This window comes from Antedon mediterranea, chromosome 10 (genome assembly GCF_964355755.1).
Source record: "Antedon mediterranea chromosome 10, ecAntMedi1.1, whole genome shotgun sequence".
Taxonomy (NCBI): domain Eukaryota; kingdom Metazoa; phylum Echinodermata; class Crinoidea; order Comatulida; family Antedonidae; genus Antedon; species Antedon mediterranea.
In genome coordinates, this window is record NC_092679.1 from 15644578 (window position 1) to 15663196 (window position 18619).

The 18619-nt window shown below is 34.8% G+C and overlaps 1 protein-coding gene across 3 annotated transcripts in view; it reads right to left on the bottom strand.

Annotated features, from left to right (window-relative positions):
• Positions 1-18024, bottom strand: part of LOC140060593 (endoribonuclease Dicer-like) — a 123800-nt gene extending 105776 nt beyond the window's left edge. Inside the window, exons 1-15 of one of the 3 annotated variants that reach the window (XR_011847344.1) lie at positions 15864-15952; positions 14989-15113; positions 14279-14441; positions 12328-13596; positions 11680-11858; positions 10377-10528; positions 9784-9925; positions 9152-9227; positions 8649-8794; positions 8084-8263; positions 5915-7938; positions 5425-5680; positions 5057-5219; positions 4593-4668; positions 424-3465 (exon numbers count right to left, since the gene is read on the bottom strand). Coding sequence is in view for 2 of the 3 variants with exons in the window: in XM_072106872.1 (XP_071962973.1) it covers positions 3306-3465; positions 4593-4668; positions 5057-5219; positions 5425-5680; positions 5915-7938; positions 8084-8263; positions 8649-8794; positions 9152-9227; positions 9784-9925; positions 10377-10528; positions 11680-11858; positions 12328-13596; positions 14279-14441; positions 14989-15113; positions 15864-15903 (5151 nt within the window). In the remaining variant the exon portion in view is untranslated. Of the gene's footprint in view, positions 1-37; positions 3466-4592; positions 4669-5056; positions 5220-5424; positions 5681-5914; positions 7939-8083; positions 8264-8648; positions 8795-9151; positions 9228-9783; positions 9926-10376; positions 10529-11679; positions 11859-12327; positions 13597-14278; positions 14442-14988; positions 15114-15863; positions 15953-17856 lie in introns of those variants that run through there. The other 2 variants (XM_072106873.1, XM_072106872.1) reach the window with 2 other exon arrangements.
• Positions 18025-18619: the final 595 nt, after the last annotated feature.

The window sequence follows — 18619 nt, forward strand, 5'->3', positions numbered from 1 at the left end:
GGCGGTGGGGAACATTGGTCTGCAATACTTTCGGAAAAACTTAATAAATGATGTATCATAAGTCTTGGGAAAAATTGTATTTGCTTATTAAATAGTTTTCTTTAAAAAAACATAATAAATGTATATACAAAAAAGATACGGTAACAAAATAATACAACGATGCCTTTTCAATAAATTAATCAATCAATCAGACTGTTATAATAGTAATGTTCAGAGGCAAAGTTAAACAGTGTCAAAAAAGTTGTTACATAATGTGTCAATATCGAAATATTGGTGCACTTTAATGAAAGAAGGTGTGATATTAATTTAACAAACGAGTTAAGCTACAGTCACACTGGGCCGTATTCCCGTCCGGTGCCGGGAAAATATCGTCAAAATGAAATAGGCCTCTGTACATTTTTAGAAACAGTTCATACCAATAACCTACCAAATACGGCTATATGGTACCATCTTCGAGACGTCATATAGCTGCATCTGGTTTGAAATTAAAAAATCTGGCTCTATAGATTTGAGGACATATCCCTGTAATATATTCATGCCAAATCCCAGCTCAATACTACAACTAATAAGGGAGGAGTAGAACTTTAAAAATCGCACTTTTTACTCAATAGTGTCCAGATGGAGGAGGAGGAGGAGAAAATGAGTAAGTCCTAGACTCGGGTACCCCGAGTAAAAACGTAACGTACTATACTAGACCAGAGTATTTTTTTTCGCCCACAGAATCCGGGCTGCAATCCAAACTCAGTATGAACAGGGAGAATTCTCCATCGTGTGAACGTAACTTTAAGGAATTAAGTGAAGTAAATTAGTAAGTAAACACAAAGTGATTGAGGTAATTTGACTACTCACCCGAACAATTTCACAACGTATCAAGTTGGTATTAAAAGTAAAAACAAATAAATGGCCTGATCACGAGATGCATGCAAGGTGACTTTGACTTAGTTTTTGAGTGTTTTCTTTTTACATAGTATTACAGTATATTAAATGCATGATTTTCTCTTTCATTCCTAAATTCAAGGGAAAAAATATAAATAAACTTATAAGAGCAATATAAAAAAATATCGTTTAAAAAAAAAACTAAATTGAGAAGTTACTGTAGTAGATCTAAATTTAGAAATTATACCACTTTCACATGGCTTTCGGAGAGTTGGGTATAATGTGCATTCTGTGTCCAGAGTTTTGACTAGACCCTGTGAAAGGGGTAATATAGTTTTGAGGGTAGATATTAGAGAGTTTTCGCACGTAAACGTAAACTTTAACGTTATTTCCCAACATGCAACACGCAAGCTCCGCCCAATTTGAAAAAGTTGACTGTCGTCATCCGTAAAAGTTAACGTTTACGTGCTCTTGTGAAAGTTCCCTATTTAATTATAGCTTCAATAAAACAAAAAATAAATTCAAATGATTCTTCTCCTTGAGATGTATTCTTGCAGAAAGCATAAATAAGACAATAAGCCTCTTACATAACACCATACTTTACATAATAAAATCAACTAAAAGGCTAATTTTATGAATGATAAATTAATTCCTAATAATTCAAGATATTACTTATCCAGAATTTAAATCGCTGTACCAGCATATTCTAATTTTTCTACATCCAAAATTGTGGGTCAAAATTTGCCACGTCTAAAATTCTAATGCATATTCCGAGAGAGTAATCCGAATGATTGGTAAAGAATTTTTAACTTGTCTTATTACAACGATCATATACGAATTTGGTTATCCCACTTGTTCATCTCTTGTTTTTCTCTTTCAGTTAAAGTTTAATCTTGATCGAAGCCACATTTTTCAATCTCGCAGATGTTCTCATCGCTACCACTCACACGTTATTCATTGTCATCATTACTGTTGGGCGATTTAAAGTTCCCGTCGTTCCAGTAAAACGTATTACATAAGTTTTAGATGGAAAGACTGATGCTCTAAACCGCCCAGCGATAATGCTGAAATAAAGAATGTGTGAAAAGATAGCGATGAGAAAATCTGCGAGATTGAAAAAAGTTACATCAACCAAGATTAGAACTCTGACTCAACTAGAATCATAAATATTTAAAAAAAAGTTACATCAACCAAGATTAGAACTCTGACTCAACTAGAATTATAAAGATTGAAAAAAGTTGCAACATCCAAAATTAGAATGAAATGTTTCGAAATTGAAAAAATGTTGATCATTGACTCAACTTGTCTCTAGATTGGAAAAATTTGCATCAACCAATTTTAGAACTCTGACTCAACTAGAATCATAAACATTGAGAAAGATTGCATCAACCAAGAGTTGAAGTGTGACTCAACTAGAATTATAAAGATTAAAAAAAAGTTGCATCAACAAAAATTAGAATGACATTTTACGAGAATGAAAATTTTTTATCATTAACTCAACTTGTCTCTAGATTGGAAAAAGTTCCATCAACCAATATTAGAACTGTACTCAATTAGAATTATAAAAATTGGAAAAAGTTGCATCAACCAAAATTAGAACTGTGACTCAACTGGAATTATCTCCAGATTGAAAAAAGTTGCATCAACCAAGATTATTATTAGAATGAAATTTTTTTTAGATTGAAAAATCATTGGATCAACTCCTAGTATTGTCTCAAGATTGGAAAAAAGTTGCTATTTGACTCAACATGGAATATCTAGATATGGCAAAAAGTTGAATCAACTAAGATTAGAAATCCAACTCACTTGAAACTATTTAGAGATTGGAAAAGGTTAGAAAAGACTATAACTTTGCCCCAACTAGAATTATTCCAAGATTGAAGAAAGAGTTACATCAACCAAGATTAGACCCTGACTCAACTAGAATGGTCTCAGACGACTACGTGATAACATGTAGAAATGTTACAATGTCAACAAAGCATTAAAAACATTATAAAAATACTAGAAAATGGACTTGACTGAACCTTATTTGTGTATAAAAATAATTTAAAGAAAACGTAACCAATAGAAATATATAAATCCAAAGGCAAATTACTGAAAAAAATGACAATGCTGTGGGTAATAGAAATATATATATATACCTTCAAACAATATAATAAATATTTTGTTGTATAATAAAAATATTTAACTAGACCAAGATGTTGACATACACATGTATACACATATGAAAGATAGATGTGCTTTGGATAGCCATTGAAAATGTCCAAAATTAAGTTAAACAAATTTACAATACAGTACTTCTGAACTTATTTTTGCAGATATTCATCTATCTTTAAATTAATAGTTATTAATAATACACACTTTCTCCTCTAGGCAATTATATAATATTTTATGATATACTGTAGATATATTTCTAGTATATTATTGCTTTATTTCTTGGAATTTTTCAAGTGTCGTAGTGCCCTTCTAGCTGCTGTGGCCTTGGCTATACGATAATTTCTTCCAACACCTTTCCATTCAACTTTGCCATTTTTGCTGGCAACACACACAGTTACTCTTGTCTTTCCGTCAACAGTTCGCACAGGTTTGCTAAAATTAGAGAGACACAAAGTTTAAATGTGTAGATAAAAATTCTAGTCGATGTTGAGTTGCAGCGAGATGCATTGAATTACATTGAGTGTACCAAATTCAACAAGAAAAGAGGTAATGAGGCTTTACCTTGATGAGTCCAGATTGACAGATTCAACTTTAACAATAAGACTGTTAAAATTGCCCAATCAAATGGATCACAAATTATGGGATCGTAGTTTGTAAACAAAATATGTGAATTCTCAAATCCATATAAACAGTTTTACAATTTTAAGTTGTGGAATGGGATCCTTTAATATAATTAAACAGGGATATACAGGATTTTAATATATGTTTTATTGTATTACCAGTAATAGTAGTAAAAATTAAAATTAATTACTAATAATGTTCTTGTGTTGTAGTATGTTTTAAGGTATTGTACATCAGTTGCATTAATTGTTTGTGTTTAAATAGTGTTTCTAGGGGTTTTTAATGCTCTCCTTAAACATGTTTAAACACTGTTTTAATCATGTTTAGATAGTGTTTCTGACATGTTTAAACATAGTGTTATATAATATTTAAATAGCGTGTTTATTTTGGTTTTTTTAAGGACAATATCTATACAAAATGTATTTAAAGATCATGTTTTTTATAATAGAGCAAAGATTAACGAAATATTATTTTTTTAGACATTAGCAGTGAGTGTTAAAGTTTCTAACACTGAGGTCAAACATCTGACCTCTAGTCTGTTTGTATTTACTAAGCCATACAAAGAAACTTGTAGGTTACAACGCAGCCACTTTAGCTGTAAGGTAAATGGGTCAACTTTGGTTTTACTGATGCCATGTTTTATGTACAGCTTTTTGGTCCAATATCATACATATTCCATAATATGTAGGTCTAATCACTTTATATGAAAACTAACATTTGTTATAAATATTACTTTTAATTATTGGATATTATATTTTTACAAAAATTAAACTTTTGCTAAAATACACAATTTATAATTTTCCATAGGTAAACAAACGGAAAAATACATTCTTTCATGCATAGAAATACATTTGCGCAGAAATGGCACTAAACATTAATTGGCTGGATGGGTGATTTAACATCCTCTTTGGTTATCAAATTGTATAATAAAATCATACCCAAACTTTGCTGTTTCTGGCTCCATTTCAAGCAATTCACGAACAGGTGAGATGGGTAATTCAGATGCAAACATCTCTGCATTTAGGAAAAAACAGATTCAAAATCAAAATTAAACTTGTTAAAATGTTTTAGAATGTTAAAAAAGGGTATGCAATAGAACAGACAATCTGTGGATTTTATTTAATCACTTACCTTACAGAAAAATGAAGGGTTTTTAAAAACTTCATGGGCCGGGTTGAGAAGGGGTTGCGTTTAATTATATAGGTAATACAATCTACCAAAACGAAACTTTTCTTCAGGGCCAAAAGGTCTCAAATTCCTTTTATTTGCTATAAAAAATACATTTTACATCGACTGATGGAATCCATCATGGGCACCAATGAATTTTTTTTCTAGTACAAATATCTTGTACATCCTGATACCACATATTACATACCACATACAAAAAAGAATTGCTATCTACCTATTTGTGGCCTCATCATAGTGTAGTAGACATCCCAGACTGCCTTTAGCGACATACCACTGTCAAGATAGATAGCGCCAGCTACCGATTCAAAGATATCGCCAAGAGCTTTCGGTACTTCAATGTCTTCACCCTCCTCTTCGTCGCCTTCATCCATTGTCAGCTAACAAAGAGTAAAAGAATCCATTAGCATGTTGTCCAGTATGCAAATACATAACTAAAGTTTTTCGTAATGTTTGCACATGCCCAGAACGATTTGTTTACAAAGTAGTTGGAGTTTGTGCATTGCATGTTGGGAAATAGTGTTAAAGTTAACATGCTCTTGTGAAAACTCCCTATTGTCAAAGAATAATCCAATAAAATTTTACCTGTGAATCCATTCCTTGTATTTCTTGCTTCTTGTGTAGAAACTCAACAAACTTGTCAACGATACTGAACAATTCTGGACTGAAAGCCTTGAAATACTTATGGTATTCAAACTTGACTGCCAACGATGCAAAGATGTTGTTATTGACAAGAGCTGACCTCATGTCAGTGAGTGCTCCTGGTGATAGCTGCTGATGGTTGTTGTACAGATGACATGTGATCAGGTAATCTAAGATGGCATCTCCTAGAAATTCAAGTCTGTAAAATTCAAAGATAAAACGTAGGCTGGTTTCAAAAATTGTAACAGATAGGTGTACCATATTAAGCTAGGTTCCCAATAAGGACACAACGCAAGGACGTAGATGCAGGTGAGTTGACCAATGACATTGGATATTACTATATCAGTGCTCTGTAGTTTGTGTCGAACAAGATTTTTTTCAATATCAATCATATGGAATGCCAAGTGTGAATTATAGAAAAGTAAATACAAACCTTTGATAACAGTCTGTAATCATATTCTTGTGGTAAGAAGCATGTGTAAATGCTTGTAGTAAGTACGACTTGTCTTTAAATGTGTAATTGATATTCTCTTCAAACTGATCAAATCCATTCAACAGAAATACCAACTTGTCATTTGCATGTGGTACTTGACCCAAGAAAGGGGATGGCGGCTGTTCTATTGTACCAAACAGCTTGTTGATAGGTACACCAGTATCTCCATTTGGTTCGTCAATGGGTGGCAGAACCTTTAAACCTAACCATGACATAAAGAGGAGAGTGTTCCTTGATCCACATGACACAAGGTAGCAACCTATCAATGCTTCAATACAATCTGCAATGCTCTTGTCAGACAAACCTTGCTGAGTGTGGATCTCATAAGGAAGATCTGGTGCCGGGGTCTTTGGCTTCGTTCTTGAGTATGTCAATTTTGGAATGTCATCTGGATCCTGTAAAGTGAAAGAAGACTTGATGACTGAACCAGAGGTGTTACCATTAAATACTGGCATCTGATAAGTACTGGAATATAAGTCATCATCATCGCTAAGGTCACTTAAGGAGTCATCATAGTCGTATGTGTCAGTATTAACTTCATTTGGATCCCATTGACTAATTGGAAAACTTGGTTCTTCCTCTGATATTAGCATCTCTGGATCTACAGCTGCGATTTCTTCTACCATGAAACCTGGAGGAAGCCAATTTGAAGCTGGATCAAACAAAGTCATGATCATTTTCAGTGGCAGGTCTTTTTTCTTTCCAAGACAGTATAAGTTAAAGTTGCTAACTTGCTTGCTTCTCATAAAAGAGAGCTTTCCTTCATGACGTTTTGGATACATGCAGTAAAGATAAATGGTGACAGCCTGCTTGAGGAAAGAGTCACCTAACATTTCCAGACGCTCCAGGTTAAAGCCATCATTTGCATTTGACATTGTCAAAGCTTGTAATATTGTTGCAGGACTTGCACCAATACAAGAGGAAGAATCACATTCATGATCTTCTAATGAGGCCTTTAGAAAATCTCTTTCTACATCAGGTGTGCATACACCATTCATCTCCTCTAGAGGGTTAATTTCCCCTTCTTCAAGGTGTTTTGTGTGATTTTCTTGGTTGTCTGGTTCCTCATTGTAATCTGTGCTAGTTGGACCATCCATATTTAGACCTTCCCAGCCAAATGTCAAATTTGGGAAGGGATACTCTCCTTCAAATGTTCTTACTCCGATTCCAGCTTCGTCAGAAACCTGCAATCGTAATTCTTCAGCAATCAACAAGGAGTTCATTCGGTACAAGATGCTCGGAAGACAAATGCATTTCCGCCAAAGAGATGCATTTATTGGATAAACATAGCAAAATTCTGGTACTAACAGCTGTTGCTTCTGAGATGCTGCCTTTTTCTCTCCAGTACTAATTGGCAACGCTTTTCCTTTATGGTTAAGGTATCTGGGTGTTAGAAGATTTAGTCTTGATGCCATTGAATCAACATCCAGCAATGGCTGCTTAAAGTTTGTGACTTGAATGTCATATTGCTCAAAGTAGTAATCAGCAAATGTTCTAAATTTTTCCGATGGAAACTCACTGGAAACTGTTCGAGTCTTAGAAATTTCAGCGACATAAAATCTTTGAGGTTGGTCAACGTTACGATAGATGGGTGCTACTACAGCTTTCTCAAATTTTTCTGGTACAAAATCAAATTGCACGGTACCAAAATCTGGTAAATCCGAAGGCATGTCGAGAGCACCAGAATGTCTGCTCATTTCTTTAAGAAATGCTAAATCTATCTTTACAGTTTTGTTATCTCCAACACCTTCTGATATCAAAGGCACAATGAGGTATGCAGATGGAGCTGATTGTGGCTCAAACTTCAAATTTCCTTTTTTAAGACGAAGCACCTCAGAGAACATACAACAATGGAATTTCTTGCAGTTTATCTCCATTTCTTTTGTGATCTGCATGTCTTCATCAATGGCACTAATGGTGACAGCAATCTGACCACTTCTGGTGTAGATTGGAAAGCCAGGTATCTGCAACCAAAGTAAATACCAGAGTAAAATTCTAACTTATTTTGATTTATCTATTGTTGCATTAAAATATGTGATCTACGAAATCAGTATTTCTCACCTATTACTAACTTTTTAAATGGTAATTAGAGAATTAGTAAGAATTTACCCTTGGAATCGGTTTACTAGTCAAGATCCCGAAGCATTGAGGCGAATCTTCTGGCCTGTGTAGTTTGCGCCCTCTTGTGTTGAGTACATTAGGTAATAACTCTTTGGTTTTCATTGTTATTGCATATAAGTAACAGCGTTTCTCCGAATCGGGCTGACAGGCTTGTAGACATACTGCTACCTAAAACAAAACAAATGTGGTATATGTAGTATAAACCAAGCAGTTATGGCAGAGGTACTGCAAATGATAATCATAAAAATTGGCACAGGTTCAAGGCAATCCTTGACCATAGTTCCAGTTCAAGTTAAGAACTTTAAACTGGAGCTCCAGTATGCTCATGTGGTTTATTTGCATATGCATATTTTTGAAGAGCAGCAGGTTACCCTGGTCTACTGGTCCATCTTATCGCCATTAATTGTGGACAGATAAGTGAGCATCGTTTGTATGGCTTTTCATGATTCCCAAAAAGAATCCTGTCCTTGCAAACACCTTAGGTTCATTCTAGGCCACTAATTGTCTAAAAAAAAATCACATTCTAACAATGCCTGTTTTCTACAAAACTGACCTGCTTGTTGTAATACTGTCTTCGTTTGGTCGTTCCTGGCCTAGCTTGCCCTTCCACAAACTCTTCTTCAAACCCTTGATATCCATAGTTCTCAGATTCTAGGAATGCATTCTTTTCAATTGGCAACAACCGATCACTGAGCTCTCCTGTGGTGAATAATTTGAAATGTATATTTTGAATTCCTTGGACCGTCGGGAATATTGTGTCAGGTGCTGAACTGGAGAGTGATTGGCAATTGGACTAGCATGTGATAGGCCTTGGTTCGATTGGTTTTCGGATAGGACGTAAAGCCATTGGTCCCGTGTGCATATAGTGCATGTTGTAGAACTTGGTACACTTTTCGAAAAGAGTATGGGTTTGTTACTGGGTGTGCTGATCTGTGTAGGCCATGCACTGCTGGCTGTCATGACGTAGAGGGCCTAATCCATTATTTCCGCAGTTAAGTTTGAGGATGATATTAAATACCTTTTTAATTCAGATTCAGATAGAAAATAGATATTTACCATGTTGATGCAGAAGTTCAATTGTCTTAAGGGCTACAGCCATTTCAGCATATTTCTTACGATTCATTATCGCACCCTTAAATAAATAAAATGAGAAAAACAACACATATTAAATTAATTATGCTCGAACACTTCAATTAAAATCCATCCAACAAATTCTAAACACATGAAGACTCATCTGTGTTGGTAAATTGTGTTGAGATCAAAAGTTTAATTGTAAATACACATAAATAAAGTACAATATCCTGAACCTGAATTGCCCGACAATTCAAGATTCACATGTGGCCTAAGAGAAAAATCCTTAAAATAACAACTATATCTAAGTGAATAGCAATTAAAGGGAAATTCATAAATATCTACAGTATTTACTTAAATGAAATACCAGGCCAAAATAAATGCGTAGCTTGTCCCACATAGAATCAGTATATATCCTGAGCGGAAACTACCAATCCGCTCTGCATTGTGTGTAAATGGTTACAAGGAATAACTTAGATTCTATATTTTTATTACCGTTACTGCTCATCTGTAAATTGGGCTTAAAGCAAAAAAATCTTGTAAGTGTAATTGGTGAATACTGTCACAACAATACAACTACCCTGTTAAATTTACTTTCTTTGTATAAATGTACTCACTGTAATTGGTTCCCTATGAGGTGCGTTGATTGGTAGACGCAAGGTGGCTTGATAGCCAGGTGGGATACCTGACCTCACCTGGACTACCTTACATTGGGGTGTCAGGTGAGTAAAGCTATCTCCAGGTAACTTGGCACAATACCTAAGATAATACATTATTATTATTATTATACATTTATAATTAGTCAAAGACGGTAGTTACAACTTTAACATTTTAATGGACTAACTTGACCAGCATGAGATATTCTAAGCAAACCAGTACTTATATAATTTATGAATGGTAAAGATGAGGAAATCTGCGAGAGTGAGAAAAGCTTAAACAACTGTGATGCAAACCCAGAATCTTCTGTTTGATATGAAGACATCCAACCATTAGACCACTAGGGCTTTTTATGGTATGATTCAAATCCAATATGGATAGCAACTCTTTTACACTATTGGCGTAGTACAGAAGTACAGAACTACTTCTCGATTGTACACACGCACAACATAAATAAAATTGATACATCCCCCAATAATAATAATAATAAGATTAGGGAAAAATAAGAAATCAGTAAAGATGCGAACTTTGAAATAGAAAATGGTTTTATTACCTGTTTACTAATGGTATTGCAGATGTCATTGACACACGTGGGGCACCTTCTTCTTTGTGAGGCATATAAGGTGGTAGTAATTGGTCTGTAATATGTGCATCCAAAAGTTCTTCAGAATGTGGTTCTCGATTGTGGCACCGTCTTTGCAGTATCTATAAGACAATGTATTGATGTCAGATGTCGTGCTTCAAATCTTTTAACTGCATGAGGCATATTAGATTACATTGCAAGACACAGATGGTAGGCGTTAAGGCCAATTTACACAGACGAGCGGTAACGGTAAGCGGTAAAGTTGAGCGGAAAACGCAAAAATAGAATCTATGTTATTTCTTATGACCATTTACACAGAACGCGGAGCGGACGAGCGGAAATCTGCTCAGGATCGAAACAGATTCGATTTTGTGAAAATACCACGCGGTAATTATAGATTCTGGCCAACCAACGACATGATTGAAATGACGTCATCTATCAACAACTTTTTTTTGCGTCCGTCGAGTGAAAGACGACAATAAATACGAGTGCCGTAGTAGGCCTAGCCTAGTTTGCAACTTCTTTTTATTTAGAAATACAAACACCTAGGACGTGACTAATGTTCGTATAAGGATAGTGAAAAGAAAATACACATTTTAGTACGTTATTAGGCAACAATTCCCTCTAAAACTTAGGCCTGTGTGTGCTAGGCCTACTGACAGTCAGTCACATCCAGGCCAGCAGTGACTGTAACATGCATTAGCCTCGAGGCCTACACGCACCTACTTTCCACCACTCCGTTCGCGAACTCCGCGCGCTGTGTAAATGGGAAAAGCCACACGGTTTTTCGCTTACAATTACCGCTTACCGTTACCGCTCGTCTGTGTAAATTAGCCTTTAAAGGAAGATTAGGACTTTAGAACCGAGATAATTTGTCCTTTGACAACTGCAAATTTAGATATGGACGAAACTTAAGATAGTCAGACCATGTTTAATGCACACTTGACAACATCTGTACAGTATATATGCATTTCTTTACTAGGCTTTTAATGGAATGGCTTCAATCTAAATTTCTATTTTACAACAATTTGACTTGAAATTAATTATACGATTCTCAGTACTGTATTTTTACATACTAATATTTGCCCAGTATCATAGGAATATTTGGTAATACAGCATGTCAGTTGTATCACATGTGGTGCCTGTATCATGTAAGATTAGGTTAAGGGTTAGGTTATGGTATGTATGTGAAACACATGTGATGTATACCAAATATTCCTTATACAATACTAAGATTCGGGTGATTTGATAAACTAGTTTCTGCCTCAGCTACCTTGTCAATTTCTCTAAACTGATGAAGCATCTCCTGGAAGTCCTCGCTTTCTGAATCATTGGTTAGCATAATGTAATACGAGGTTGCTGCCCTCGCTCGTCCTTTTGACTGAGTGTATGAACGATAGTGTTGAGGTAGATCAAACCGTACAACTACATTACAACGTGGGACGTCAACACCTGTAACAAAATTAAAATGATAACATGACTTTAGAATTGTGTTGGCAGAGTTGATTGATTGTAAAGTGTATAATGTGTAACAGGATCTCTAACAACCAAATCTCTGCCAGATACAAGTACAGTATCATGTCTAGCCACAATAAACAGTCTACAGTATCATGTCATCTCCTACAGCAACCTTTATCACATATGGGATAGTGTATAGCATCTCCCGACATTATACTGTACTGTATGTTCCTTTTAGTCAGTACTGTATGAGGTTAGGTGTAAGTTAATATAGGTGCGTTGGTTGGGCCTGTTGCCATCAACAGACATCATACTGCAGACGGTTTTTATTTTATTCAACTATTATGTGACATTAAATCAATTTCAAAAGATTTTTTCACAGGGATAATTATTTTAAATTTTAAAGAGAAAATTATCACTTTAGAATGATGAGGAAAATGAATTGAAGAAAGGGTCAATGTACCTTCTTCGATGACACTGGTTGCAAACAGTAGATTGGTCTCATGACGTCTAAATCTTCGTAAAATCTCTTCCTGTTTTTTAGATTGGGATTCAGTTTGAACGCTACGGTTTGCCAAGGTAGCGCGCCCTTGACCCGTTATGTAATCGCTTTTTACATGTTGTAAGGTGGGATCTAATTTCTGAAAGTGTCTTAATAACTTGTTTAACACTGCAGCTGTATAACGCTTTTCAACGAACACAACCCCGCAAAGATCACCCTCAACAAATGAGGGCGCCATTGGCGGCTCATAATCCTCATCAGCGCTATCTTCATCTTGATCATCAATAACCATTGAATTTGCAAGCCCATTAACATGTTCTTTGTGCGAGTCACAAGAAGATGGTCCATTAACCTCCATGTGTTCAGTTGGACGGAACTCTCTTAGTACTTCCAATAGTCGAACCACTTTATGTGGGACATATTCTAAACTTGTTTGGTCCTTTTTATTTATTTTTTGATCACAGATTGCCTTAACCCATCTCAAAGTTGTAAGAGCTAACTGCAGAAAAACGCGATGCATTTCCATATACTCATGTTTCTCTAATTTTTCGAGCTCATTCACAAGCATCGGTACAACTATCTTAACGCCTAATGGACCAATCGTATTGAGCGTACTGAAGCACTCGGATAATGCTTGTTTGGGTTGTAATCTTGGATCTCGATCATCAGTTTCTCCAGCATAGTCAGAAATAAAATGTAATGCCTGTGTAAGGATGTTACTGATGTCTTTGAACAAACCGCTTTCATCTTTGTAATCGCCACAATGTATGATGTACTCCTTTGGTCTGGTTCCATAACGACTCATTCCTGCAACATCGTTCGCCGTCTCAGCTGTACTCCGCAGAGTCAACTCAAGGTCACACAACCTGTCTTCAAGTTGCTCTGGCACACACTTTCCATTCAGGATGGCCGCAGTGAGTCCCATCACTCTCGGGTAATCAGTTTTAGGGCATGTATCGAAAAAACGCATGACCTCTCGGTAGGGGTGATTCTTGGTGGCATGGTGGCATTCATCAAAGACTATCAGGTTGACCTTTGACAGACCCATGAACCCATGCTGGAGGATGTCTTTAAATATCTGGCAGGTCATAACAAGGACTTGATACTTTTCAAATTCTTCTAACCATTTGTCTTTCTGCCACAGATCTACATTCATCGCACCAATATATTTTCCCACCTCTAGGTTGGTGTGCTTTCGTATGACCTCAGCTTGCTGGTTCACCAATGGAACTGTGAAATAGAAACAAAAAACAAATAATTTCAAAACATCAGTACATTTTACTAGATAAAGAAATAATAAATTATACTGTATTCACCTGACTAATAAATTTAAAATTTCTAATGATACAGTATTGTATTTTCCAATTGATAAGATGATAGCAAAGGTTAGGCGAGTCACTGAGTAAAGGCACTAAACACAGGACAGTGATTGAGTGCCCAAGCGGTTAAGAAAAAGTAATCCATAGCCATAATATCGGCAAGGGTTCAAGGTTCATGCACACCATGGTTATGGAGACTCCTCGGATAAGGACTATAAACCATAGGCTCAATGTACATACAATATTTGTGTGCACTTAAAAGAACCTAGTACATCTTTTGTGATGAGTAGGGCATTACTCTCTTGTGTTAGTTCAAACACAGCTCCTGCCATGGATAGAGGAGAGAGCACTGTTGTTAGCTGCACTGACATGACATGACACAAAATGGAGAAGCATGTAGTCATCTAAGTCCACGTATGTAAGAAATCATTCATTAAGGTAAAGCGCTTTTGAACATGTTTATTCATAAAAGGGCGCTATATACAGTAAATGTGGAATTAGAGCAGCCATAATGGGGACAAACATACACACTTCTAATCTTTGCTTAGGTTGCTGTAGCCCAACAACTCTACATAGATTGTAACTTTACATACCTGTATTAACCAGGAACAATGTACGCTTACCGCCCACATTATACGGTTTGCGTATCTGATGAGCTAATTCTTTTATTAGCATAACAGCAATGAACGTTTTACCAGTCCCGGTCTGAAGACACACAATGGTGTTCTGTTTGAGGGCAGCCTCCAAAAGTTCCACCTGACAAAATTTAAAATATACAATAAAGAAATTAAATCGAGTTGTTTAATGGTGATAAGTGATCTCAGTCCTAATTATGAGAAGTACCCATGCTTTCTAAACATTTGCTCTATTCTAAAGATAATCTTATGTCTGTGAGTAAAGGGTCTTTCACATCTGTTCCGACACGGTTCTGGTCTGGTGCTTGCAAATCAAGTGCCAATGTTTTGTTTTCACAACACTCCACGTGGCAATGCACCAATCAATATGCACATAACGAAAACGAAACATTGATGTTCGATTTGACGGCGCAGGAAAAGTCTGCATTATGCATACTTTAACAGTAACACTTGATTCACTCAATTTATTGGGCATGTAACATTTTACAAGGTGAACCAATATTACAAATCTACTTAATTTATAAAATACTGACGAGGTAAGAATTACCGGAGCCTGGTGGTGGCAACTGGTTACGTTACTAGTATACACTAGCCCAGTAGGCTCAAGGGAAGAAAAGTTGGCTAGCCCTGAATGTTAGGCTAGTACTAGTATTGAGCTCTGATTTTACCTGATAAGTCCTTGGGGTAAATGTTGTATCTCCAACATTGGTATCCTTTGGATTGCGGCAAATGTTTGGTGATTCATTTTTAGCCAAGGGTATCACTGGTTCCATTTTTGGCTTCTTGTTTTTAACTAAATAAAAAAAAAGGAATTTTTATTTATAATTTTTAAAAACTAAAATAAACATCACTGCTTTTTTGGCAAAACAAATAAATTACTACCAGAAATATATCCCAATTTTGAGTATTGAACAATTGTTTTGAGCATGTGTTAATATTTAGCAACCATTTATTTTTCACACTCTACAATACAGAATTTATAGTACTGATTCCTTCTACCTGTGTAGTGTATAGGCAGAGGCAAACCACAAGCCACTCCCATCCCCTACAGCAGATGCTGTGGCAAACCGAACTAAACAATTCAAGGTATAGTGGAATGGATACAAATAAACTACTTCTTCTGATGTACTTAATTTATAAATGTATAGATGACGAGAAGATACACTAGAAGCAAAGCTTGTGTATTTATTTCTTTTTCCACACAATACCTATCTATCGAGGTAAAGTTACACACATGCAGATATACATATAATATACATGTTAATTTAACCTATTTAACCAAATAGAGTACCATTCATTTATTATACTACAACTCTGAACTTTTAAAAAAAAGCTTGCCTCAAGGGCTCTATGTACCAGTTATGCTACTGCAGTTAGAAGACAATTACTGCTTTAGAAATACACCGACCTACAAATAACGTATACGTACTGGTATATCTATAGTAACTCTAATTTGCTATAACCCTCCAACAAGATGACCATAGTTAAAAATCTAACTTAATTTATTGATTTAATGTAAAATTTGTTGCTCCATGATACTCACCAAACCATTCCGTGTAGTTTGAAAACAGTGCCCGTTTCATATTAACAATATTTGTTAATTTATAAATGTTTTATAAACTGTGTACTATACCTATTCACATCAATGAAAACTCAATCGATGCTACCAACTGATTGAATGTAAATAATTGTACGGACTACTACATTACTACTAGCACTAGCAGGAAAGGAACCTGTTTTGATTATCATACAGATTGCGCAAGGTTTCCGCTGGAAATTCCCATTCGATGTCATCAATTAATTTGACCTTTTACATTTACTTTTATCCTATCTTGTAATCTGTGGTTTTTTCTTTATTTTTTGATTAGCAATTAAATGAAATTTCCATTTTAATTGTATCATCCTTTTAAAGTCATATAGCGAGATCTGGAAAATCCCAGATATTAATAAAAATAAAAAAAGTTGGAATATTGCCAATATTTTTGATAGAAAAAACAATATAAAATGTATTATCTTTTAATTATTATATTCAGTTACAGTAAAATTAGTTAGTATTAATTTATCATTTATCAATTCATTAATCCAAAAAATTCCTGTTTCTTATACAGAATAACAAATACATTACTACATGTCTCAATGGAGATACAAAAAAAAAAGCGAAAAGCTAAATCAAAACGATAAAGTAAAACAGCCAGAAAAGTTAGCTGAGCTTTCGGGCAACACTAGCCCTTCATCAGTTTATATTTATATATATATATATTTTTGTTTCCTTTGTTCGTGAGCTATGGAGAATTAATTTTTTTTTCCGAAATAAAAGATGAATGAATGAATTAATACAGACCCTTACAGTTCAAAGTATGTGTAAAATTATTAAACTTAAACTGGAGAAAAATTTTTGAATATAGAAAAAAAAGACAATCACCAGTAAACTAAAATATCTCAACTCACCAACTCCTGAATATCTTGCCCTTTGTATGATACAGTATTATTGTTATTAACAAAATATTCTAATAAAACTGACCGTTTTTAAAACAAACATTGGTAATTGGCTAATGCGCAATAAATTTCATACATCTTACGCAAGTTCGTGATGAATAATCAAATTTACATAATATTGCATATCATTAGCCTTCCAGTTTGGAAAATCCCAGAATGACGAAGTTTAAATTACTGGATAAATGCCAATTACTTTCTCCAAAAAAAATTCATACCTGTACAAATTGGTAACAGATTGTCCGAAAAAAAATTGTTTAAAAACAAAAAGTTCAAATGCATCTTTAAAAAAATGTTTGTAGGATTCTAGAAATGCACAAATTTTTTTTTTAAGTTGCGAGAAAATTTTACTAATTAAATTGATGGGCAGTAGGAATGACTTAGAGTTCTTAACCGACAGAAAAAAAATTACAGAAAAAACTAAATTTTCTGAAGTAGACAAAATGACAATGATTATCAAAAGGTAAATCATTGCTGAACAAGACATTTCAGAATTACAAAACTTAAAAATAATTAATTAATGCAGAAAAAAAAATTGGATTAAAAATTTCAAAATATAAATTAAAACAAGTATGAAAACAATTAATTACTGGATGACAAACAGCATAGAAATAAATAAATAATTCAACAATATTTGCAAATGTGTATTCTAATATATGAACGATTTATTCTGGAAATTCCTGAATTCATATTGACTATATATAGAAATGTCAATCAATGAAATGTTAGGTCATGTGAACTTGAACACCTGTAATCTATATGCAAATATAAAAAAAATGCAATATAATAGAATAATTTTATATTTTTATGCAAAATGTATGTTTAAACCCTATTATTAAAGAACCTGATTCATGTTTTATTATAGTTGTAACATTAGGCCTGGCTAGGAAGGCCTGTTTATGGCCTGATACTACTAGCTAGGCCCTCCTACATTCATAATCATACAGCTTCATCAGACAGGTGACTGAAAAATCATCTCTTTTAATTTTTCTAGCCTCTACTCTCTGGTACTGGTAAAAATAAAATTACTTTAGTTAAAATACCTATTTATGACATATGTGAACTGTTGAACACATCTTGAGCGTGTAGAAATTCAACAATAAACGTGCCTAGTTAGAGATGCTAGGCCTAGTAGGTAGGCCTCGTGAGTCGTTCAAATACGTCTGTTGGCATGGTGTGTGTAAGCAGCCAGGTTGAGCCGCAAGACGAAAAATGAAATGCGAGTGGGGAAAGTCCCACATTCAGGCTCCAGGTATATAAAATATACCAAATTGGCTAGTTGAGAATTCTCAACTATTACCACAGTACGCCTGTAACGACGAAGCCTACCGGTATAATGGGATAGGCTGATTTCCTTGTTAACTTAAGGGGTCATTTAATTACTGAATTATGATTGGTAGTAAAGGAAATTTACTGGAATCCTATTGGATGGTAAGGTGGTAGTAGGACCATGTCCATCCCATTGCAGTAATAAAGTTGAGCCACCTGCGACCATTACAATGTCCTACCATGCTAATGTAGGAGTGGGGAAATGTTATGCTTACTACTGTTTCTTTTAATAATTTAGTACAATTAATAAGAATAAAGAATACACTTAACAATATACAACAAATAACATTAATGTACGATGTAGTTTAACACTGTTCTCAACTATAGTCATTTTGGTATACTTGAGCACATTGATAAAGAATAGGATAAACTTAACAATATACAACAAATAACATTAATGTACGATCCCGTTTAACACTGTTCTCAACTATAGTCATTTTGGTATACTTGAGCACAGTGATAAAGAATAGGATAAAC